Source organism: Macrobrachium nipponense, chromosome 39 (assembly GCF_015104395.2).
Source record: "Macrobrachium nipponense isolate FS-2020 chromosome 39, ASM1510439v2, whole genome shotgun sequence".
Classification (NCBI taxonomy): Eukaryota; Metazoa; Arthropoda; class Malacostraca; order Decapoda; family Palaemonidae; genus Macrobrachium; species Macrobrachium nipponense.
In genome coordinates this window covers 33,928,142-33,953,963 of record NC_061099.1, presented here as the reverse complement: position 1 = coordinate 33,953,963, position 25,822 = coordinate 33,928,142, and the positions used below count along the sequence as shown (strand labels likewise).

Sequence of the window (25,822 nt, the reverse complement as noted above, 5' to 3'; positions counted from 1 at the left end):
GACCTCTGTGAGCCAGATTGCTGATTTTCTCTTACATCTTAGAGAGATAGACAAACTTTCAGTGTCAACGATTAAAGGCTACAAAAGTATGCTATCAACGGTCTTTCGACACAGAGGCTTGGATTTATCAAATGATAAAGATCTTCACGATCTATTGAGGTCCTTTGAAACATCAAAAGCTCCACGAGACAAGATTCCCTCATGGAATTTAGATGTTGTTTTAAAGTTTTTAATGTCAGCCCCATTTGAGCCTATGCACGCTGCCTCTTTGAAAGATGTAACTAGGAAAGCTATTTTCCTAACCGCTTTGGCAACAGCTAAGAGGGTTAGCGAAATCCAAGCTATGAGTAAACATGTGGTTTCAGAGAACACAATGCGGTGTGTTCGCTGAGCCCTCGTTCTTAGCGAAGAACGAAAACCCATCCAACCCCTGGCCTAAAAGCTTTGATATCAAGGGGTTATCAGAGTTCGTCGGACGAGAGCCGGAGAGAGTTTTGTGCCCTGTCAGAGCTCTCAAATTTATCTGGAAAGACCCAACAATGTAGAGGCCCGTCAGACAACCTGTGGTGTTCGGTCAAAGGCCGAATTACCAATGGTCCTAAAAACCGCACTGGCGTTCTTCTTGAGAAGCACCATCAGGGAAGCTCATTCATCCTGCACGGATGGTGATCTTAAACTGCTAAAAGTTAATGCTCACAGGTTAGAGCGGTAGCTACTTCGGTGGCTTTTCAGAAAAATATGGCACTCAGTGATATCCTGGGTGCCACATTTTGGCGAAGCAACTCTGTGTTTGCTTCACACTACCTCAGAGATGTGAAGGCGACATATGAGAATTGCTACTCGCTTGGACCATACATTTCCGCGGATACAGTATTGGGGACGAGAAGCAATACGAACCCCATCCTTTAGAAAATGGATGTGTGTGATTTTAATTATGGGTTTGGTTTTTTTTTTTTTTTTTACGGTCGTAGGGTTGGCCGCTTGAGGCGGTCTTCCCTTTAATTAGCCTGAAAGTTATGGGACTAACTTTAGTGAGGCTAGGTTAGGTGGTATTTATTATGCTTCGTTGTCTTCAGTATGGTCAATATGGTCTAGTCACATTGTGGTCACGCTCCCGTTGACAGATCATCTAGAACTATCCAGCTGTACAGGTCACTCACTACCTTGCTGGAAATTCTAGTTAAGCAGAAGCAGGCTTGGGTGACAGTAATCACGAAGTCAGCTATGCTAACAGGTAGGGAACCAAGATGTCAATCATCTGCATGTGAAATGTTTCCAAAATCCTTCTATTCTGTCCCTTCCCACCTCCAAGGTGGTGGGATTCAGCTATATATAATCATGGCAGGTAAGTGTCATGAACAAAATTATATTGTCATGATACAATAAAGTTTGTTCATACTTACCTGACAGATATATATAATCAAGTACCCACCCACCTCCCCTCAGGGGACAGTGGTAAAGAAAATCTGAATAGAAAATGGGAATGGTTCCCGGTATCCGCCTCCCAGCGGCGGGAATGGGTACTAACCACCTAGCCGACCACTGCGTTTGCCGGGAGTTTTGAAATTCTGTCGGTCGTCAGAGAATACAGCTATATATATATCTGTCAGGTAAGTATGAACAAACTTTATTGTATCATGACAATATCATTTTTGCATTGAAATAAAAGATAAATATGGAGCATTCTGGGTTGCCAGTTAGTGAATTTTGAACTAAATCTTATGGAGTCATGTTGCATGAGATTGGAGCATCACTGTATATTCTGAATAAGTACCATGTCACCTCAAGTTATTGGACACCCCCCTCATGTTACTGAGATATTTACTGTCTTTTACTTTATGTTTCAACTTTCATCCCATGGGACTGTTACTAAACATGGTGCTCATGTGAGTTTGGCTGGTATTAAAGTAAAACTTTACAGTATTTGTTGATGGGAGTAAAATATAGATTAATTTATGTTGTTCTTTTTGTCTGTAAATCTTCAACTGAAAACCCTTATGGGCACAGTCAACAGACTGTAAAACCAAGAGGGCTCCAAAGGAGTCAACCTGCAAAGAGAGACATTATAATAAAAGTGGGTAAATTAATAAATATAAGGGAATAGATAATGACACCAATGCACATGAAATCCAGGTGACAGCAAAGAGCAGGAATGGATTTGCTCCTCACCAAAATAAAGGGTAAACTATTCAACATTTTAGTTGTAGTGAAGATGAAACTCCTAGCAAACTGAGTACAGAGTAATAAACCTGATGTTAGAAAATGACACACTGCAGCAGCAGCCTGTCCAGTGTTGTGAGCAAAGCAGCCAGGTTCGGTAAAGAAGAGTTCCGAGGGTGTATGTTGTAGTAATAAATTTTAAGTTATGAATATAATGAACCCACTTTTGAGTCTATGCCACAAGTCAACATGAAGAGTTTGCCAAGTCAACTTGCCTACTGATATAACTCTATCCAAGAGTGAAATATGAGAGTCAGCACCCAAGGACAACAGTGGAGAACCTTGATCCTCATGGGTGATGAAGGGAACCGCAGTCACACCCCTCCAGCTCCAACTAGGGGAAAGGGATGGTGAGGTTACATTCCCCCTCTCCAGCAGCCATGAGTAGGGTGGTGCCTTCATGCCACTAGGCAAGGTGCAGAGAGGGAGAGCAGAGCCTTGTGCAGTCTCTGTCCTTTGGGATGGTTACAAACTACCTTTCAGGGACCGAGACCCTCCCCACAACATTTACTGCTTCTATTCATGACCTTCTCTCCAGGATCTTAAAAATTCTGGCCCTGTCAGCAAAAGTGAAGGGATTGGTGGAGAATGAAGTGCTGAAAGTTGGTGGCAATCACTTTTCAGGTCCTATAGTAGTTGTCTCCTTCCTGGTGGAGAAGGTGACTGGTGGCTGGAAACTAGTCATCGATTTCTCTCCTTGAACAAGTTTGTTCCCCAGAGCCTACTCTGGGGATGAAAACAGTACAGTGTTCCCCCCGTATTCGCGGGGCATGCGTACCAGACCCCCCCGTGAATAGTTAGAATCCACGAATGTTTGGAACCCCTATAAAAGCGCTAAAAACAGCCTATTTTGTTAGTTAAAACTTAAGAAAAACCACTAAAAATGTTCATACTTGGTTTTTTTAATGGTTTTATCACAAAAAGTGCATTTTATGATGAAATTGATCACAAAAACCAGGATTTGTGGATATTTCTCATAGAAAAATACCGCGAAATGCGCGAGTTTTCTGCGAATAATGCGGGGAAAGACGTTCCCGAGAAATCCCTGCGAATCCGGAGAACGCGAATACGGGGGGTCCACTGTACACTCATTGTCGGATTCCATCAGCAAGGGTGACATCATCTGTTAGTAGGTCTGATGGATCCATCCATCAGTCCTCTAGGAAGTACCTCCACTTTGTCTGCAACCAGTTCAAAGCTCTGCTTTAGATTAATGTCAGCCCCCAAATGTTCAAGTGAGTATTCACCCCACCCCGTTGTTTGGCTGTGCCCATTTTTAAGTTATATGCTTGCTGTGTTACCTAGATGATTTGCCAAGTCTGGCATTGTCTGAGGTGTAATTGCTCTGGAACAGAGACAACTGCCTTTTACTGTGTTGGAACTTGGGATCATGCTGATAGATAAGGCAGCAGTGAAAGTTTTCCCATAAGACTTGCTTTGGTTGGATCAGAGAAATTTCAGTGCAAATCCTGTCATGGCAGAAACAGTGAGATTAGCTTTGGCAGGTAGTCTTCAGTCACCTGCTGTTTTTGGAGAAGCTCTTTCTGCACCAATTGAGGTTATAAAACATAACAGGACACTAACGATATATACCCAAAATTTTTTTTGCCTGTTGTACGTGTTCTAGTAATGATGTCCTACTTTAGTGGTAACATATTGTGTCTGCTCTTTAGCTGAATTGCTTAATTGTATCACTGAAAGTGTTTTGGTATCCCAAATATTAGAGATCTGAAATAGTTATTTTACTAGCTGTATCAACTTTTTTGTCAGTGAGAAAAAATAATTTCCTTGTTTAAATAACTCTTTTACAGGACAAATGAACATCATGCGTAAATGGTGGGGGTCTGGGGGCCGGATGGGCAGTGTAGGAGACTGCGGGGATCCTGTGAATTCACAGGCAGCCCAAAAGCATCTAGCCTTGGGTCTCATGCACTTGAAGAAACTGTTCAGTGAATATTCATACCCCACTCATCCGTTATCTGAACCTGAAAAAGAGGATAACTGTACAATATTGCTCCCACTTTTCTGTAAGGTAGTTATGATAACCACTTTCGTCTTAAATAGTTTAAAATTCAGTCTTTTTGTCTAAATGTATGGTTTGTGTCTAAATAGGTAATGATTTAAATGAGGTATAACTTGCTATCATGTTTGTACTGATGAAGGAAGTGTAGAAAGTATCATACCTAAGGCAAGGAGAGAGCTGCTCAAATTAATTTGACATTTTGTACATCAGTGGTATTGCACTCAGGTTACAATACTATTGTAAATTGCCATTGAAATTTATTTGATCATAGTTGTACCACAGTAAGCAAAAGAAATTTAAAGACATTTTATTTTAAAATTACTGATAATAATAGTGCAGCAATCATACCCAAACCCTTCCATATTCATTTACAGCATTTCTCAAGTATGCCTTTTGTTTATTACTATGTTCCTTGATATAGGGCACCTAATGCCAAGTGGAGCATTTTTCTTTGCCTTCTCACACTGAATTAAGTGGCTTTTTTTTTACACTTGCTTTCTCTGCACATCAAACAACAATGAATATAGTACACATTCTTTTTTTCCATCTTTGTCACAGTTCCTGGCCTGTGGATTAGAAATTTAAAATGAATTAGTGACCTGTCAACAGCTGGTCTTAAGCCAGAGAAAATTGAGTGGGTTGAGTTCATCAGCAGGTTCATACTGAGCTTGTAAAAAAAATCAGTTCCAAAGGTGAATGCATCCTCAGAATAAAATGACACCATACATGGCAACCTTTAAGTTGGCAGTGGGTGTAAAGAATCTCTAGAGTAGGTAAAAGTAAGGAAAACCCGTTACAAACGGGCAGTAAACTGTGAGAACAGTGGCAGAAAGAGCAGGGAAACAATGGAAAGGCTGAAAAGAAGAACTTAACAAAAAAATAGTGATGCAGAGATATGAAATTTATGACAAAATGATATACTAGATGACAAAATGGAGTAGATATACTGGTCAAGGATAAAATGGTTGAAGTTTAAAGTATCTCTTGTTTCAGTTATATTCTGACTTAGTAGCTTGTTCTTTTAATTATTGGGAAAACCCACCTTTTTTATGAATTTAGGGCCAGATTCATACACAGTTTACATTGTTGATAATTGTGATAAAATGTTGTGTGTGCAATTTCTTTTTTATCTGCTGTAGAATTTTGTGTTAAAGTAATATATAAGCAAAAGAATGTTTTATTAGTTTTGTAAATTGGGGGATTACCCAATTGATTTTTGCCTTGTAATCTCTCTTATGTACTTTTTCATGTTTTTTATGGTAGAGAGAATGCTTAATTTTCAGTATTTTCTTTTATTATCTTTAAGGTATTTGGATCAAGCCCAACATGTGATCTTCAAGAGAAATTTGCCGATGTCTTACCCTTCACACAACATGTCAGGTATATATTGTCATAACTATAAAATATGATTGATGTATAAATCCACTTCATGTAAATATGTCAGGATTACCAAAGAATTAGTTTTTATTGTCAAAATACTAGTATGATTATTTTGTCTATATCTTCATTTTCTACTGAGCTTTTATATAAGAAAAACTTGAAGTTTTGTTAGTAAGCTATTGAGCTTAATATTTTCTCCCACAGTAAACTCATGGTAACAGAAATAAGAAGGCGTGCCTCCAATCAATCAACTGAAGCTGCATCTTGTGCCATAGTACGATTCCTGGAGATTGAGAGCTGTGAAGAAAGCAGTAATGGATGGATGTTACTCTCAGCCCTTAATCTCCTGGCTGCTGGACCACCCACACTTATAGAGGTACTAAGTATGCTGAACGGAGCTGCACTTACAAAGGTAGTGATCTACGCCAGTCCAGCTTTTAGTGGTTGGATTAAATACCTACCTTCCCAGTCCAGATTGTACCTTTCAATACTTAAGCCTGAAAGGCTTTTTTAATGCCTGTCTTTATTTAAGGGAATAAGAAAGGTTGAAAATAATATGGCACGTTGATTTGTTTCATAGCCATCTCACTGTGTTGTCAACCTAAAAGTGCACATTTATTTAAAGAGAACTCTTTAAATATACATTAAAATTTTCTCAAATCTGTACTTATTTATGAGCTTGTGGGAGCATTCTGTGCGTGCTGGGACTTGGGGTTGCTGTTTCCCCTACCCTCCTGATCCCCTACCTATCCTGCCCCCACTTGGGACGGACAAATTGGTTTTCAGGGGGTGGGTGGCTGTGTCATATCTCCCATGTTTCACCTGGAGAATGGCAACACAAGATCAGATCCTCTTGGATTTTATTATTATGGAGTATGTATGTATTTGTACATACTATTGTCTTTTAGAAGCAAAAATTATAATTTTTTATCCTTTTTAAGTCCATTCCAGATTACTGATGATAAGCAACTAGTCTTTCTCTCTCTCCTCTCATCATCTCTCCTCTCTCTCTCTCTTCTCTCTCTCGTCTCTCTCTCTCTCTCTCTCTCATCGTCTCTCTCTCCTCTCTCTCCTCTCTCCAGTCGTCTCGCTCTCACCTCTCTCTCTCTCTCTCGCAAATACTCCCCCCGCCCACTCCCCCCCCCAACCTCTCCCCGCCCACTTGCCACCCCTCCTCTCCGACCAACTCCCTCTCCTTCCTACAATCGCCTTCTTCCTTCATCCCCGTCTCTCCAATCTCAAACCGCCTTCCACCCGGCCCTTTCCTCTCTTCATTCTCCTCCCCTCTAACTCTCCTCAATCCTCCCATCGGTCCCCCCACCCCTCGCCCATCGTCCTCCTCTCCTTCCCTCATCTCCGCTCTAAAGGTGGATTCTTGGGGAACTGTTGAGGTATTCTTTTGCTAAGTGTCTTGAGATCCATGCGGGATAGGATACAGCATTTGGAAATCACAGGAATTTCATCCCTAGAAAGAGATAAAAAAAACTGTGTTACTGCAAAATGCTAAGAAGAAACAGGAAGATGTAGTGCTCTGATGTTAAAAATATACAGATCATAGAATTACATGGTTTTGTCACAAGATTAAAAGAGATAGGAATGATAATATAGAAAAGTGGTATACAGGAATGACAGCAGAATGGTGACCATTTGACTAAACTGGACAATTGATGGAGATTGCAAGAGGAAGAGGAGAGTGAAAACCTCCCCCTAAAATGTAGTGCTGATTTTAGTTATGGGTTTATGTTAGAATTCATTTTCATTATTTTTTATCTACTTGTTTAGTTTTTTATTTTATGATGTTTGTAAGTTGAAATATTGGAGTAGTAACAATATATAATTAAGCTTAAATAAAATTTGTGAAAAAAGTTTCACAAGACCCCACAATTTTCAGAAATTATATAAACAGTACAAATAGAAATATTGTTTGACAACTGTACAGCTTGAAATATTTGTAAACATATTTACCATACTTACCATATATTTCAAAGGGTGTTCTGATGTAAAGGACTGTTTTGGCCATATGTACTATAAGATCAGTGAGTCCCATCTTGTCAAGGTTTAGATTCATTTGTATTTTTGTTGTATCTTTGTATTTTTATTATACATCGCATTTCCACATGAGTTCGATTTTTTTCAAGTACTTAAAGTTGTCTGGTTTTGCAGGTCATGACTGCAGCTTCACTGCCATCAACGTTAGTCAAGTGCTTATACCTATTTTTTGACCTACCCGAAGATGAAAGTCCAGCTGCTAATGTAGCGGATCAAGCTGATAATAATGCCACAGAATTTTCCTCTAGTGAAAGAAGAATATTACTTCAAAAAGTTTTTGTACAGGTTTGTAAGAAATTCACTAGTTTATGGTGATAGCAATTAGTCAGGTGCATTCTTTGATTTGCACAGTTAACCATTTTTTTTTTAAATTCTCTGTTGAGGTTCCAATTTCCAAGAAGTATAGAGAATGTAGAAAAATAATTACAGCTAAACATATTGTATGTGATTCAGTTTGGAAATACCAGTGAATAGTTAGTTGTTGAATAGTTCTTAGGGAAAATTTTGTCACTGGCTAATTTTTTGTTTTTCCAGTCATTAGATAGTGTCAGTTAAATGAGTTGACTTAAATTAGATTTTTATACATTTAACTTACCTGTCAGATATATACTTAGCTATTTGACTCTGTCGTCCGACAGAAATTCGAATTTCGCGCACACGCTACCTGTAGGTCAGGTGATCTACTTACCTGCCGCTGGGTGGCAGGACTAGGAACCATCCCCATGTTCTATCATATTTTTTCTGTCGGCCATACTGGCAACATCGTTGTGGGTATCTCCGGCTGGATTCGTATTTTGCATCGCAATTGATCTTCGTTTGGACTTCTCGGTGACGTATTTGCATTGATTGTACTGGCATACGCGATTGTGAACCGTTTTTGGAATTTGATTTGGATTGTTCAACATGATGTCTGATTCTGGAAATGTGGTGAGAATGTGTGTGAATGTGGGTTGTAAAGTTAGGATGCCGAAGGCATCGATTGATCCTCATACTATTTGCAGGAAATGCAGGATGTATGAATGTTCTTTTGGTAATACTTGTAATGATGCAAGGATTTGAGTGGAGGAAGAATGGAAATCTCTAACCTCATACGTGAAGAAGTTAGAAAGAAACAGGGTGAGAGGTTTTTTTTTTTTTTCTTCTTCCAAACCTTTATCTAGTTCTAGCGGGGTTATTAGTAATATTATACCCTCTTCTTCCCTTTTGCTTGCCCATCTAATGTACCTGCTCCTTTATTAGAACACACAGATTCGGCATCTGAGATAGCGAATCTTAAAGCCGCCCTTCGGAAAATGGAAACCAAAATGGCGGCCTATGAAGGTAAGCAGTGTGATTATAGTGCTGTGGATAGTGGTATAAGTGTCCCCAGTGCAGTGGAGGGTGCGTCTGATTGTCTTCACAACGCTCCCAGGCCTAGACCTCTTTCAAGCTCCCAAGCCCAGAGGAGAAGGAATGTCGAAAGCCGTAAGGAGGTTGTGGAGGATCCCAACAGTCAGACGTCCCTTCGGCATTTTCTGTATCGCCACAGAATGCCAGAGAACGTTACAGAAAAAGCATTCTGCGTGAGTGTTTCTCCTCCTCGGAGAATTCCTCACCTAAAAGAGGGTGGAGATCGGCGGATCTTTCTCGCCCCCTTAAAAGACGTTTGGATGAACCCAGGATTACTTCTAGTCCTGAGCGTTTTCAAGAGGAGGACCATCCAGTAATTAAACAACCGAGGGTAGACAATAATGAAGAGACTAAAAGAATCCTTCGCCCATATGCAGGATTCCATCACTTCTCTTGTGGGAGTTCTGTATAAAGACCCTCCCAGAAGAAAAGACGATTTCCTGCCTATTAAGAATCTAGGCTATCGAGGGTTCAGACTCGCCATAGTATTTTGTCTTCCTCTGATTTGGAATCGGATTCATCAGCCTTGCATAGGCCGAGCAGGATCCGTTCTCCTGTCAAACGCAGGCACGAGACGCCAGACAAGAGCGTCGAGTTTACGAGACGTGAAACGTCAGCCAGGCGCGAGCGTCAAGATAGGCGCGTCACGCCAACCAGAAGCAGGACGCCTCCCAGGAGCGAGGCTCCAGGCAAGAGCCAGGACGCTACGAGGCGAGAGACGTCAACAAAAAGCAGGATACCTCTCAGGAGAGAGTCGTCAGGCAAGCGTCAGGACGCTCCAAAGCGGTTGACGCCAGCCAGAAGCATGACGCCTCCCAGGAGCGAGGCGCGAGGCAAGAGCCAGGACGCTTCGAGGCGCGAGACGTCAACAAGAAGCAGGACGCCTCTCAGGAGAGAGTCGTCAGGCAAGCGCGAGGACGCTCCTAAGCGGTTGACGCCAGCAAGAAGCAGGACGCCTCCCACGGGAGCGGCTTCTCCTGATAGAGAATCGTCAGGAAAGAGCGATCTCCTTCTAACCTGGAACTGGAAGAGATTTCTGAGGAAGAAGTTTCAACTAACGAGGGACTTTCCAATTATAAAGTTTTAGCCCTCGTTACTTCTAGAGGAGTTTTGCGGATTCTCTTAGTCCTGCAGCTCCTCCTTCGCCGAGATCTCTTTTCGAGCACAAAAACCCCGAAATCCTCGGGCTTTCTTAAGATGAAACCGCGATCTAAATGAAGAAATCCCTCCAGTCTTTAGATTCGTGGCTTTTATTCTAAAAAGGAAACTTTGAGAACGGTTTATTGCTCTCCTCCCTCCAAACTGATGGGGAAAAGAGGCATTTGGTATAAGACAGAAGAGGCGATGGATTGATGCTCCCTTCGTCGGCAGATTCAGATTTCTCGAGTCTGTAGAGTCTGTGAGAAGACAGTCTCTCAATTCAGCAAAGGCGTCATGGAGTATGTCGGAATTAGATCAGCACCTTAAGGGAATTTTTCACGTCTTAGAGGTGTTCAACTTCTTGGATTGGTCTCTTGGGGTGCTGGCTAAGAAGACGAGTGAGCCAGATTTTCTAGATCCAGAAACTTTGCACAGTGTCCTATCTTGTATGGATAAGGCTGTGCAAGATGGTTCTGGGGAGAGTTAGCGGACTTGCTTTTTTTTGGATCTGGAATGTTAAATAAAAGATCTCTTTACGGTTTCCTTTCTTGTGACAAAAGGAGTTTCCCCTTCTCAGAGGTCCGCTCTATTATTCGCACCTAGGTCAGAACATCTGTTTCCTTCATCTTTAGTGAAGGATGTTGCAAGATCCTTGTCGGAAAAGGCTACGCAGGACCTTCTTGTACAATCTACAAAGAAAAGTAGACCTGCAGTTAAGACTCAGAAGAAGGTGGCTCGGACTCCAGTGGTGCCCTTTCGTGGAGCCCCTTCAACTCGATCAACTTCGGAGAGAAGACCCTTCGACAAGCGAGGGAGGTCTTCCTTCCGCTCTTTTAAAAAGAGCAAATAGCAGCCATGTCCTCCAAGCACAGGTAGGGGCCAGACTTCAATACTTTCTGGATGCCTGGTCCGTAAGAGAAGCAGATCCCTGGACTCTGTCTGTCCTACAGAAGGGGTACATCATTCCCTTCGTAGACAGACCTCCTTTGGCAACATCTCCAAAGGATTTGTCGACGAGTTACAAGGACCCTGGACTGAACGAGACTCTACTTCAGACGGTGGTGTCGATGAGGGACAAGAATGCAATAGAGCTAGTGCAAGATCCTTTCTCCCCGGGGTTTTACAACCGCCTTTTCTTGGTTCCAAAGGCCTCGGGGGATGGAGACCCGTCCTAGATGTAAGCGTCCTGAACAGGTACGTTTGGAGAAAAAGAAGTTCTCCATGGAGACTTCAGCTTCAGTTCTGTCTTCCCTACGTCAGGGAGATTGGATGGTATCCCTGGACCTTCAGGATGCTTACTTTCATGTTCCGATTCACCCATCGTCAAGAAAATATCTAAGATTTGTTGTTCAAGGACAAATCTTCCAATTCAGGGCCTTGTGCTTCGGCCTATCGACCGCCCCTCAGGTATTTACGTATCTGATGCGGAACGTGGCCAAATGGCTTCATTTAGAAGGGATACACATCTCAATGTATCTCGACGATTGGCTAATCCGGGCCAAGTCAGAGAAAACGGTGTTTGGAGGACCTACAGTCTACTTTGAACCTAGCAAAGACGTTAGGATTACTCGTGAACCTCGAGAAATCCCAGATGATCCCCAGTCAGAACTTAGTCTATTTGGGGATTCGGATGGATTCTCGGGTTTTCGGGCTTTTCCGTCCCAGGAAAGGATTGCTTGGGGATTACAAAAAATCTCAAGCTTCCTATGGAAAAGAACGGAGTTCGGTGAGGGAGTGGTTAAGTCTTCTGGGAACCCTTTCCTCACTAGAACAGTTCATTTCGCTAGGAAGACTCCACCTTCGCCCTCTTCAATTCTTCTTAAGAAGAATTTGGAGTTGGAAGAAACGGACAGCTTTCGGACGACTTTCAGTATTCCTCTGGAAGTAAAGAATCATCTGAAGTGGTGGATTTTTCCCTTAGAAAAGAACGAGGGCTTGTCTCTAGAAGTTCGGAACCCAAACCTAATCTTGTTCTCAGACGCTTCAGAGAAGGGATGGGGAGGCGACTCTAGGGACAAAAGAAATATCAGGCCAATGGAGGAAGGATCAGCTAGACTGCATATAAACTCCAAAGAACTTTATGCCATTCTTCTAAATCTAAAGCCGTTCGAGACACAGGTGTTAGGTCAAGTGGTACAGGTCAACTCGGACAACACCACAGCGTTGGCCTATATCAAGAAACAAGGGGGAACTCACTCTCTTTCTCTGTTCCATATAACAAAGAGCTGTTGTATTGGGCAAAAGAAAAGAAAGTGACTCTTCTCACAAGATTCGTGAAAGGAGAGAAGAATATCAAGAGCAGACAGGCTAAGCAGGTTAAACCAAGTTCTCCCCACAGAATGGACCCTTCACATTCAGGTGTGTCAAGCTCTGTGGTCCCTGTGGGGCAGTCCCACATATAGACCTATTCGCCACCTACCTATCCAGAAGGATAGAGAACTTTTGCTCCTTAGTGGAAGACCCGAGAGCGATAGCGGTGGACGCCATGCTACTGGACTGGTCAGGCCTAGATGCCTACGCCCTTTCTCCCCTTCAAAATGTTAGGAGTGGTGTTAAGAAACTTTGCGGCATCAAGAGGGACGAGAAACTAACACTCATCGCTCCCTTTTGGCCGTCTCAGATTGGTTCACAGAGGTACAGGAATGGACAGTGGACTTCCCAAGATCTCTTCCACACAGGAGAGATACTTCTCAAACAACCCCCATTTCGAGAGGTACCATCAAAACCTCCCCGCTCTCGCTCTGACTGCCTTTCGACTATCGAAAGACTTGTCAGAGCGAGAGGCTTTTCAAGCAAAGCTTCAAAAGCAATTGCTAGAGCCCGGAGATCTTCAACTATTCGGGTCTACCAATCAAAATGGATGTATTTAGAAGATGTGTAAGAAGAATAAACTGTCCTCTTCCGATACCTCTGTGACCAACATAGCTGATTTCTTGATTTTCCTTAGGGAAGAATCAAAATTATCAGTTTCTACCATTAAAGGTTATCGAAGTATGCTTTCGGCCGTATTTCGAAACAGAGGTTTGAGAATTGCAGAAGATAAAGACCTCCACGATCTTATTAGATCTTTTGAAACCTCAAAAACCTTTTCTCCTCGCACTCCGAACTGGAACCTAGATGTAGTTTTGAGATTTCTATCATCTAGTAGATTTGAACCTCCTCTCAACGCGTCGTTTAGAGATCTAACGAGAAAAATGTATTTTCTTGTTGTCGTTAGCGACTGCGAAGAGAATTAGTGAAATTCACGCACCCTCTAGATTCTCGAGTAGGATTTAAGAGTGATGCGGCAATTTGTTCTTTCCAGACTCTGTTTCTGGCCAAGAACGAGAACCCCTCTAAACCCTGGCCAAAGAGTTTTGAAGTTAAAGGACTTTCAAATCTAGTAGGAGAGGAATTAGAAAGATCTTTATGTCCGGTTAGAGCTTTGAAGTTCTATTTAAAGAAGAAGAATGAACTAAACGGATGTAAACAAAGCCTGTGGTGCGCAGTTAGGGATCCTAGTAGACCCATGTCAAAGAATGCATTAGCATTCTTTGTGAGGAGCATTATTACGGATGCTCATAATGACTGCACTGAAGACTCTTTCAGGACTCTCCGAGTGAAGGCTCATGAGGTTAGAGCGGTAGCCACTTCATTAGCATTTCAGAAGAACATGTCTTTAAAAGACATTGTGGATGCGACTTACTGGAGGTGTAATTCAGTGTTCGCATCGCACTATCTCAAGGACGTTAAAGTAACCATATGAAAGTGTTTCTCTCTGGGGTCCTTTTTGTATCAGCCGATACAGTGCTGGGGCTGGGAGCACATAACGATCCTTAGAAAAATTTGTATTTGTTCAAAATTTTGATAGTACATAGATCTACCTTGTGAGACGAGTTGTTGGTTTTTTCTGCTGATTAGTATGCTTGCTGGCGCACGACGTCCGAGCTTGGATCAGTGGGGGGAATCAAAAGAGACTCTTACTTGACTAGATTGTACAAACATTTTTTTTTAAATTTTATTTTTATTTTTGTGGTACTTTACTGTACGCAATGTTTGTGTTTCGAGTTTGTGGTCGTTTGCAAGAGGTTAGGGGATAACTTCTTGCAATCTTAGAACTAACATGGATAGGTTGAGGTGATCGGATCGATGTTGTGCTCCTTGTATAAGGTCTTGTCAAGTAAGTGGATAAGCACCCATTGACGTAGTCCTTCCAGGATCTACCAAGTAAGCGGGTAAGACCCCTTTGGCAGAACCACAAGAACTCTTAGCCATAGATCAATATCTCGCTGAGGCTCTGAGACTGGTCTAGGGGACTCCTGGATTGTATTCATGAAGTCTTCAGTCTAAACAGGTGGAACCAAGGTTTTATTTATTTTTATTACCTACAACGATAGTTGTGATTCCTGTTTGATTCTATATTTAGCTGTCTCTTTCCCACCTCCAATGGTGTGAATCAGCTAAGTATATATCTGACAGGTAAGTTAAACTGTATAAAAATGATATTGTTATGATACAATAAGTTTTATACATACTTACCTGGCAGATATATACAAAATTATACCCACCCTACCTCCCCTTAGGAGACAGGCGGTATAGAAAAAATATGATAGAACATGGGGATGGTTTCCTAGTCCTGCCACCCAGCGGCAGGTAAGTAGATCACCTGATCTACAGGTAGCGTGTGCGCGAAATTCGAATTTCTGTCGGACGACGGAGTCAAATAGCTAAGTATATCTCAGGTAAGTATGTATAAAACCTTTATTGTATCATAACAATATCATTTTGAGTCATCCCTGAAAGAGTCAAGAATGTTGTACGTATTGTTAAACTATACTAGTATATTGATAGCACTAATATATGTTCCCTTGTAAGTTTTAGTTTTCATACAATCAACTTACCTGTCGATATATACATAGCTAAGACTCCGTCGTCCCCGACAGAAATTCAAATTTCGCGCCACTCGCTACAGGTAGGTCAGGTGATCTACCGGCCTGACTGGGTGGCAGGACTAGGAACCATCCCCGTTTTCTAGCATATTTTCTCTGTCGCCGGTGGTATCAACATTGTTGTTATTACCTCCTGACTTGGATTCATTTTTCAACACTTTTGATCAGCGTTTTTCGACTTTTGGTGACGTATTTGGATCGTGTTTTGGCATTCGCTACTGTGGACTGTTTTTGGAATAACTCTTTTGGGATTTTTTTCTCAGTATGTCTGATTCTAATGTGAGTGTGAGAATTTGTGTGTGAATGTAGGCTGCAGGGTGAGGATACCGAAAGCTTCGGTTGATCCTCACACTGTATGCCGTAAATGTAAGGGGGTGCAGTGTTCTGCTATTAACACTTGTAAGGAATGCGAGAGTTTGAATGCAGAAGAATGGAAGACTTTGACTTCTTATTTGAAGAAGTTAGAGAGGGATAGAGTTAGAAGGCTGAAAGGTGTGAATTTCAAGGCCTATTGAGCCTTTCAATAATAATTCTAACCCTACTACTGTAGATTCTCCCTATAAATCTCATTCTCAGAGTGTCTTTTCGGATTCGGCATCGAAATCCGCCAATCTGAAAGCGACGATTCGAGACATGAAGTCCAAGATGGCGGACTCGAAAGGTAAGGCTAGTGATAGTGAAAATTTTAGTGAAGTGAGCCCTATCAGTGTTGTGGAGGGGGCGTTTGATCGTCCCTGCGGCGCTCCCAGGCCTAGACCTCTTCCAAGCTCACATGCCCAGAGAGAGAAAGTCGAAAGCCTTAAGGAGGTCGGAGGGATCCCCAACGTCAGACGTCCCTTCCAGCTAGCTTTGCTTCATGGCAGCCAGCTCAAGGGCGCTATAGAAAAAGCGTCCTTCGCGAGTGTTTCTCGTCCTCTCCCTCTCCCTCACCTAAACGAGGGTGGAAGGAGTCGAACTTATCAAGACCGCTGAAGCGTCATATGAAGCAAACAGACATTGATTCTAGACCCGGAGCGTCTTTTTCGACCGCTTCCTTCGGATGACGCCCCGTCGGCTATTAAGAAGGCGAAGGTGGCGTCAACGTCACCTGACGCTTACGAGGAAGTACCCCATCATGCTTCTTCCCCGAGTGATGACGAAAGGCGTCAGGCACTAGACGTAGGAGAAGCGTCAAGGAAGATCATTATGGCGGTGCAGGAACAACTGTCATCTCTTGTGGAGTTTTAGCGCCCCGTCGGAAGGACGTGACGCTTCCTATTAAGAAGTCTCGTCCTCTCGCACCTGCTCGGAAGTCGTCTTGTAGAAGTGAAGCGTCAAATCAAGAGGAGCTTAGACGTGACGCTCCGTCCAAGATTGTGACGCCGGAGTAGGAAGCCCTTAGAAAGCGAAGCGTCTTCCAAACGCGAAGCGTCATCTAAACGTCAACAAGATACGTCATACATGACGCTCGGAGAGCGGGAAGCGTCATACATGACGTCTTCTAAAGCGCGAGAGAAGCCGCAGGTTGTGAACGCCTTCCAAGTCGATCAGAACGGGAAAAAGGAAAGACTTTTCATTCCCTTAGCCCTCTCCGATCAGGAGTTTGTCTCCCCCAGAAGAGGAAAGTTCTGAAAGGAGAACAGAAACTCAGGATTATCACGAGTTCGAACGAAACTCGGATGATGACGATCTTGGAAGAGAGGGCTTGTCCAACTATAAGGTGTTGACTACCCTGCTTCTGGAGGAATACGGAGACGAGTTGACTCCGGCTGCTCCTCCTTCTCCGCGCTCGCTCTTTTTCGAGTGCGAAGGTGAAGAAGACTTCGTCTTTTCTGAAGATGAAGCCCACCATCTCGATGAAGCGGGCTTTACACTCCTTAGACGCCTGGATGAGTCGAAGAAAGACTTAACCAGGACAGTATTTTTTGCATGCCTCCAGCAAGGTTAGCTGGGAAAAGAGGCATATGGTACAAGACGGGGGAGGATATGGGTATCGCTCTCCCTTCTACTACAGAGGCGACTTTTCGACGTTAGTTGACGCTTCAAGGCGTCCTAGTCTTAATTCTGCCCGCATTACTTGGAGTATTTCGGAACTAGATCATCTCCTCAAGGGACTTTTCCATGTATTGGAAGTCTTCAACTTCTTGGATTGGTCCCTTGGGGTGATGTCCAAGAAAGCTCACGATTCGCAGGGAATCCGAACCTGAAGCCCTGTTATGCATTTGGTCGTGCATCGACAAAGCAGTACAAGATGGATCTTTGGAAGTCTCTGCATTATTTGGAGCAGGTCTTTAGAAGAAAAGGACAGTGTAGGGCGCCTTCTTAACAAAGGCAGTCTCGCATGCGCAGAGGGCAGCTCTACTATATGCACCTCTTTCGAACTATTTGTTCCCTTCTAAGTTAGTGAAGGACGTGGCTCACTCTTTAACTGAGAAGGCGACGCAGGATCTTCTGACGCAGTCAGCTAGGAAGAAGAAACCTGCTTTAGTATCGGACAAGAAAGGACCTAGCACTTCTACGCAGCCCTTTCGAGGTGGTCCGATCTCCAGACCTCCCGCAAGAAGGAAGGCTCCAGAGAAGAGAGGTAGGTCCGCCTTTCGTCCCATTTAAAAAAGGGAAAATGAAACATTTCTCCTCCAAGCACCAGTAGGTGCCAGGCTCCTGCGACACTAAACCCCCCAAGCCTAGACCTCTTCCAAGCTCACGAACACAGAGGAGAAGGAAAGTCGAAAGCCTTAAGGAGGTTGTGGGGAATCCCCAACAGTCAGACGTTCCTTAAGCTAGCTCGCTTCGTTGCAGGCGGCTCAAGGGCCACTATAGAAAGCGTCCTTCGCGAGTGTTTTCTCGTCCTCTCCCTCTCCTCACCTAAACGAGGGTGGAGGGAATCGAACTTGTCGAAACCGCTGAAGCGCCATATGACGCCTGACAGGGATTCTAGTCCGGAGAGTTTCTCAGATGACTCTCCGTCTTCTAGCAAGAAAGCGAAGGGGGCGTTCAGCGTCACCTGAAGTGTACGCGGAAGTACCCTTTCCTTTTTTTTTTTTCCCACGAGTGATGACGAAAAGACGTCATGCACTTGGACGTGGGAGAAAGCGTCAAGAGAATCATTATAGCAGTTCAAGAGCAACTGTCATCTCGAACGCAACGTCGGAAGGACGTGTCCGCTTCCAATTAAGAAGTCTCGTCCTCTCTTACCTGGTTTCAACCTACAAGCGTCATGACAGACGGGTGAAACCTGCTAAACGTCTTACAGAAGCGTCTAGTGCGAGAGAGAGAACAGGTGCTTACGAGAGTTTTCGTACGCCAGAGAGAAGTAAGACGTCTTTTAGAAGCCGAAGCGTCATTGGAAACGGAGCATAGACATGACGCTCTGTCCAATATTATGACGCCAAGGAGGACGCCTTTGGAGAGCTGAGCATCTTCCAAGCGCGAAGCGTCATCGAGACGTCAGCAAAAGACGTCATCCATGACGCTTGGCAAACGGGAAGCGTCATGTAAGCATGAAGAGTCTTCTAAAATTCTAGAGAAGCCGAAGCTTATGACGCCTTCCAAGAATATTAGAGCGGGAAAGAGGAAGGATTATCATTCCCTTAGCCCCTCTCCTGTTAGGAGTTTGTTTCCGCAAGAAGAAGAATGTTCGGAAAGGAGAGCGGAGACGCTTTTAGATCCCGAGTTAGAGGAAAACTCGGATAACGAATATAGTGGAAGAGAAGGTTTGTCTAACTAGAAGGGATTGACTAACCTTCTTCTTGAGGAGTACGGGGACGAGTTGACGCCCAACACCACCCCTCTTGCCTACATTCGGAAACAGGGAGGGACGCACTCCTCGTTCCTTTACGAGCTCACGAGAGAACTATTACTTTGGACGTATCACAGTAACATCTCCCTGATGACAAGGTTCTTACAGGGAGAAAGGATGTGAGGGCGGACAGGCTCAGCAGGAGGAACCAGGTCCTTCATACAGAATGGACTTTACACGAGGAAGTGTGTCTCGATCTCTGGTCTCTGTGGGGAACTCCTCAGGTGGAGTTCTTCGCAACATTTATTTCAAAAAAGGCTCACAGTGTTTTGCTCGGTCGTGGAAGATCCCAGAGCACTTATGGTAGATGCCTTCCTGCTAAATTGGTCTCGAGAGACGTTTATGCTTCTCCCCCATTCAAAATCCGGGTTAGTAATGAAAAGTTTGTGGCGTCAAAGGAGACGAGGATGACGTTAATAGCCACCTTTTGGCCGGCCCAAGAATGGTTCAAGGAGGTGGTAGAGTGAAGCGTAGACTTTCCAAGATCCCTACCCGGAAGGACGGATCTTCTCATACAACCATCAAACCTCTCCGCTCTCGCTCTGACTGCCTTTCGACTATCGAAAGACTTGTCAGAGCGAGAGGCTTTTCTCGCGAAGTAGCAAGCGCGATCGCGAGAGAACGCAGAACCTCCACTACGAAAGTATACCAGTCGAAGTGGAAGGTATTTAGAAGGAGGTGTAGATCCAAGAAGTTGTCCTCCTCCACTACCTCTATAGCGGAAATTTGCGGATTTCCGGCTATTCCTGAGAGGAAAATCTCATCTAGCCGTATCCACAATAGAGGGATATAGAAGTATGCTCTCGGCTGTATTCAGGAACAGAGGATTAGATCGGGCAGATAATGAAGATCTCCACGATCTCATAAGGTCTTTTGAGACTTCAAAGTATAAGGAACCAGTACCTCCGAACTGGAACCTAGACGTAGTTCTAAAGTATCTGTCATCGGAAAGATTCGAACCTCCTCATCGGGCATCGTTTAGAGACATTACCAGAAAATGCCTATTCCTATTATCTTTAGCTACGGCAAAGAGAATTAGGGAATTGCATGCTCTGCAGGATGAAGTAGCATTCAAGGGAGACTCAGCGATTTGCTCGTTTCAGACCCTGTTTTAGCGGAAAACGAGAATCCTACGAATCCCTGGCCTAAGTCATTCGAAGTCAAAGGCATGTCAAGTCTCGTAGGCAGAGAAACAGAGAGGTCTCTCTGCCCTGTTAGAGCTCTGAAGTTCTACCTTCAGAGAAAGCATCGAATGGGAGGCTCTAGACAAGGTCTTTGGTGCGCGGTAAAAGACCCCACAAGGCTGATGTCCAAGAATGCGCTGGCATTCGTTGTAAGAAACGTCATTACAGACACTCATAAGGCCTGTCCTGACGAACAGTTACAACTGTTGAGAATAGAAGCTCATGAAGTTAGAGCTATAGCGACGTCTCTCTGGTTTCATAAGAATATGTCGTTAAAAACATAATAGATACGACATTTTGGAGATGCAACTCAGTAGTTGCATCTCATTACTTGAAAGACGTGCGTGTGACATATGAGAAGTGTTTTTCTCTAGGTCCTTTCGTATCAGCGGATACGATTCTGGGTACGGGAGCAGACACCAATCCTTAAATGTTTATACTTTTCTTCTTTTTGGATATGGTCGAGTCTCTTCTAACAATAGAGGACTTAGGCTAGCACGGGCGGCCGTCTATGTTGTTCAGTAAAATTCTTGTCATATCCAATTAGTTGAGTATAATTTTTGAAAATTATGTATGTGTGCGTAGTGATTTTGAGTTACGATTGTTGTGACGAGTTCGGGGATAACTCTTAACAATCTGTAGTTCTAACGTATGGTTAGGATCAGGTGGTCGGGATTGGTTGTGTGCTCCTTCATAAGGTGTATTGTCATATAAGTGGATCAGCACCCATTGACAAAGTCCTTTTAGGCTCTGCCGAGTAAGTGGGTAAGACCCATCGGCAGACCCACAAGAACTCTTGGCCATAGATCATATATCTCGCTAAAGTTTCTTGAGGTGATGCAGACTACTGGGCAAACACCCACGAAGTCTACCACCTATCAGGTAGAACCAAGGTTTTATTTATACCTACAACATATGTTGTTTACCTGTCTATTCCATATAGAAGCTGTCTCTTTACCCTCCACCAGAAGGGTGCCAATCAGCTATGTATATCTCTGACAGGTAAGTTGATTGTATGAAAATGATATTGTTATGTTACAATAAAGTTTCATACATACTTACCTGGCAGATATATACAATTAAAGGCCCACCCAGCCTCCCCGCAGGAGACAGGTGGAAGAGAGAAAATATGATAGAAAACGGGGATGGTTCCTAGTCCTGCCACCCAGGGCAGGCCGGTAGATCACCTGACCTACCTGTAGCGAGTGGCGCGAAATTTGAATTTCTGTCGGGGACGACGGAGTCTTAGCTATGTATATATCTGCCAGGTAAGTATGTATGAAACTTTATTGTAACATAACAATATCATTTTCAAGAATTTTAATTGTCTTGGACAGAGAATTTTTGTTATTCATTTTTATTAACTATATATGCAGATATGAAATGGTTTACAAGATGCCTCATTTTATGATGATTAAATCTAAGATAAAAGATTTATAGGTGATGGTGATTAGATTTTTATAATTATTTTTCTTTAACTATCAGTTAATGGTTCGACTATGTTCTCACGTTGCCCCTGCTGAAGAATTGGCAAGAAAAGATGACTTGACATTGCTCTTCTCAGCTATAACCTCATGGTGCCCACAACACAATGCTCTTTGGCGTAAAAGTGCAGCTGAAGTGTTAATGACTTTGTCTAGGCATGGACTTTCACAGCCTGTTGTCAGTTATATTCACAGTGAGTTTTCTTTCCTTATTTTGGGTCAGTCTCTGGTTTTAAAATGACGTATCATTCAACAATTATTTTTCCAGCTGTCACCATAGTGTAGGTCTGTGTTGAACTTGAAATACAATGGGTTAGGTTTTTCAAGTGTTAATATAGCATTTTTATTTATTCATTTCTTATGTTTAATAGATTTGTATTGAGATTTTCACTTGACTTTTTATATTAAAGCTAATTTACAAAAATTTATTAGAAATCAGGTTATGCATCTGTCCTTTTTTATTTGAGTCTTCATGCTACCTAGAATCACTCCCAAAAATTTACTTCAGTGGGCCCTTCTTTTGTCCCAATGGTTTCTGTTGCACTTATTTTCAGTCCTGTCAACACCATCCCTGCTCCCATTTGAAATATATCTCGTACTTCTTTCTTTAATTTTGCTGTTAGTACCAGTTAATCTTGCATGAAGCTGCTCCCTGAGACATACTTTTCTACACTCATTTGTAGCTTCCTCTGTATTCTGTACATACTTCTTTGTACATGCTTATTTAACCAACATGTCTTTTCTTATCCCTTCCATCATGTGTCACATCTCACACTCCTACTGCCAATTGCTTGCCTTCCATGATTTGATTCTGTTTTCTGACTCATTCTTTATGCTTTATGGTGTTATCGTTTTTGGTTTTTGTGATCTTTTTCTAGAACGTAACTCATTTCCTTCTTTCCTTTAGTATCAGCCTTTTATTTTTTCCTAAGCATCTTTTCTTATCCTCAAAAAAAATTTTATCAGTCTTTCAGCTTCTCTGTTCTAATATGTTATCAGTTTTTCTCTGGGGTTCATATAAGCTGTTTGATCCTCCCCACCTGCCATGCAGTTTGGGATAATTGTTAAGTGTGAAACAAATTTAATTTTTAAAGGACTAAAATTGCCATAGAAACCTGCCATGTTATGAGTCTCCACTTCCCAACACTGCTGTTGCTGTTTTTCTCAGAGCTAATTTCCCAGACTAAATGAAAAGAGTAGTAGTAGTAGCAGTCAGTAGTTTCCTTAAGGTAGATGGGGCTCAAGTGCAATACTGCTGGCCATTAGGTGATTATCTTTTGAACTGGAAACAAAGTGTCTAGGATTCGTGAAGACCATGAATGTGGTCTAATCAGTACATAATATGTTTGTATGTTGAAATTAATTTTGTTTAAAAATCACATATTTGTATTTTAGCAATTGTAATTTTATGTGTGATAATGGACTAAAATTCACATTGGTACTAAATGTCCATGAGAGCAGAATAATTTTACATAACATTTATTTACCTAGTACATTTTCTTTATGATGGAGTTTGTGGGTAATAGAACCATTTGATGCTTAACATTAGCCATGACATATAACATATTTTGTTATTTTATAGTCTTAATTAAGTTTTTTCTACCTTTTTTGTAGATAAAGGTTGTGTAGCTCTTTGTGTTGACAACATGGAACGAGGCCAAGATCTGTCTCCTTTAGAAATCGTGGAGATGTTTGTTACTGTCTTCTGCTTTCTCAAGGATTCTTCAGATGTCTCTCAAACATTACTCGATGATTTTAGATCTTCACAAGGCTATGCCTTTTTGGCTGAATTTTTACTAAGGTATGAACCTTCTCTTTTATTTCGGCCTTTGCTGTTTGATAAGTTTGGCATCATTGGGTTATGACAAATATTGTAGATACTGTATTGATGATGTATTCACTACTACCCAACTAATCATATGTTGCCTTACATTTGTGCAAAGAGATCCCAGTTGCAACAGCTTTTACCATTCAAGTCAATCATGTTTGCTTATTTTTTAAGTTAAAAACATTTATGGATACAATCCTGGGTGATTTGAAATTGCAGAATACTGTGTACTATTATATTAATATTCATTTCAAAACTATTGAACAGTAGTTATTTACTGTATTCCTTGTGATGATTGTACTATGTTATATTTGCCATTTTGTTTTAATTTTTATAGGACATCCTGGGTGGCCAGTTGGTAGGGTTGTGAATGGGAAGATATAATGAGTAAATGAGAAAACAAATAAATTAATTAAAATAGAACAATGATGAGCAGCAGAACAATGATGAGCTGTAGTTTTCATCAGCATAATTTGTTCTAAATGAGGCAGACATTTCTGAATTGTGTAATTTACTAAGTTTTCAAAATTTTAGTGTATTTTATTTTACTTGATTTTGTGTAGGTTGGAGGGAAATACTACCGATGAAAGTCGAGAGGCCTTAAGGAACCTGGTTCTACTTGTATCATCCCTTTCATATTGTGGCTATGTTGAATTGAAGCCTTCATCTGCCTCCATTGGGTCACTTTTTCATATGCCAGGATTCACTTTACCTGTTCCCTCAGGCAGAGGTAAGGATGTTTATGTTTATCATATTAGCATAAAACTTTTGTATCGCTCATACTTTACTGGTCGGAATGATGTGGGATTAGATGAAAGTAGAAATATCAGTAATTGAAAGTCTTGAGTCTCCTTCTCAGATGAATGTATGTACGTATCTTGCTAAGGAAGCCTGCTCACTCTGATGAGTGTATCTTGCAGAAGGAAACCTTTTCAGTAAATAAGTTATGAGAGATAGCAGCTTTAAGTACTTTCAAGGTGAAAAAAGTCCCAATTTATATTAAATTGAGGACTTGTTTGTAGCTACCTAAGAAAGGCTAGTTTTTGTGCAGATTGAGTTGCCATCCATATATCCTGACTTAATTATTTACTTGTACAGAAAATTAGATCAGTAAGTTTTCTTTTATGCTTGTTTTTATTTCATGTATTCTAACTTTCTCTTGTAATTTTGTAGTAATATGTGAGGAATCGCCTTGTTTGAAGAACAACTTATGAATAAGCTCTTTGAGATTTTACATAAGATGATGCAAGATAATACATTGCAATGAAAGTATGGTTGGAATTTGTATTTACTGTTGAGCAAATCTTGTCATTTACTGCTGTAGTCAGTTTTCTTTTGTCATCTCTTTTGGATGCTTTATATATCATTTTAGCCTTAACATGCTTATTTTTTACAGGTGCAAGTGTAAGAAATGTACAAGCATTTAATGTTCTCCAGTCAGTTTTTCTACGTGGTACTACTGCTAACCTGTGTTCAGTTATTTTGGATGCTATCTCGGCTGTTTATCATTCTGACTCAGCAAACTATTTCATCCTTGAACCTCAGCACACATTGTCTACATTTGCAGAAAAAATACATACTAAACCAAAGGAAATACAGGTAACTATAAGATCCATTTAGTAATGTGTTATTGCTTTTAGCTATTGACTATGTGTGGTTCCTAGAAAATACACACAGAAAACTATCTTTTTATACACAAGATAAGGAAGATGAGCCATATGCTGGATGGTACAGGCACAGTGTGATCCAACAGTTTTCATCATGTCACAGCATGTACTTCCTTGATGGGCAGGTGGACATTTATAAAGTTTTCAGTCTACTCCTGGACTTTGACACTTATGTTGTTGTTCTGTCCACAGTAACCAGTGGAAAATTGAATCCACATACAGTACCTCAAACTTATGGATAAGGGTTTCAGGATGCTTTCCTTTGTGTGCTGGGTAATGTTGCACAGTACTATTTGCATGGGCTTGTGAAAAGGCTTCAACATTTTGTCTGTTGAAACATGGATAATACTATTATAAACACCTCATTTTATTTATTTTTACAGATTTAGAATCGAAGTTTAATAAAGAAAAAAGGAAAATTCAGTGTTTGGCTTCTTCCCATCTTTGAATTCCTTTTTATAGCATTTTTCTTTTTATTGAATTGCTGAGCATCTTGAAACTCTTTATCCATTTGCACATGATCCCTTTGTCAAGAATAATCATTTTAACTCCCATTTTTTAAAATTTTTGTCCTTTACCAACTCTCAGTAGGAAAAAGAAATTATTTTTTACAAAACTGTTTAGGGTGAATTGATGAAAGAGTAATGCCACTGTTACTCATTTAATAATCCAATTGTAATACAATTTTTGCAAATGAAATTTGAGAACATTCTTTTAGTTTGTGGTGTTGATTACTGTAATATAGATTTTAA

General features: G+C 41.7%; 1 protein-coding gene across 1 annotated transcript in view; it reads left to right on the top strand.

Annotated features, from left to right (window-relative positions):
- Positions 1-4,075: 4,075 nt before the first annotated feature.
- LOC135210408 (WD repeat and FYVE domain-containing protein 3-like) overlaps positions 4,076-25,822 on the top strand; it is a 202,300-nt gene continuing 180,553 nt past the window's right edge. Inside the window, exons 1-8 of the mRNA XM_064243311.1 lie at positions 4,076-4,252; positions 5,550-5,623; positions 5,828-6,035; positions 7,787-7,957; positions 21,577-21,769; positions 23,190-23,376; positions 23,967-24,133; positions 24,800-25,002. Of these exons, the coding sequence (XP_064099381.1) occupies positions 4,076-4,252; positions 5,550-5,623; positions 5,828-6,035; positions 7,787-7,957; positions 21,577-21,769; positions 23,190-23,376; positions 23,967-24,133; positions 24,800-25,002 (1,380 nt within the window). The remainder of the gene's footprint in view (positions 4,253-5,549; positions 5,624-5,827; positions 6,036-7,786; positions 7,958-21,576; positions 21,770-23,189; positions 23,377-23,966; positions 24,134-24,799; positions 25,003-25,822) is intronic.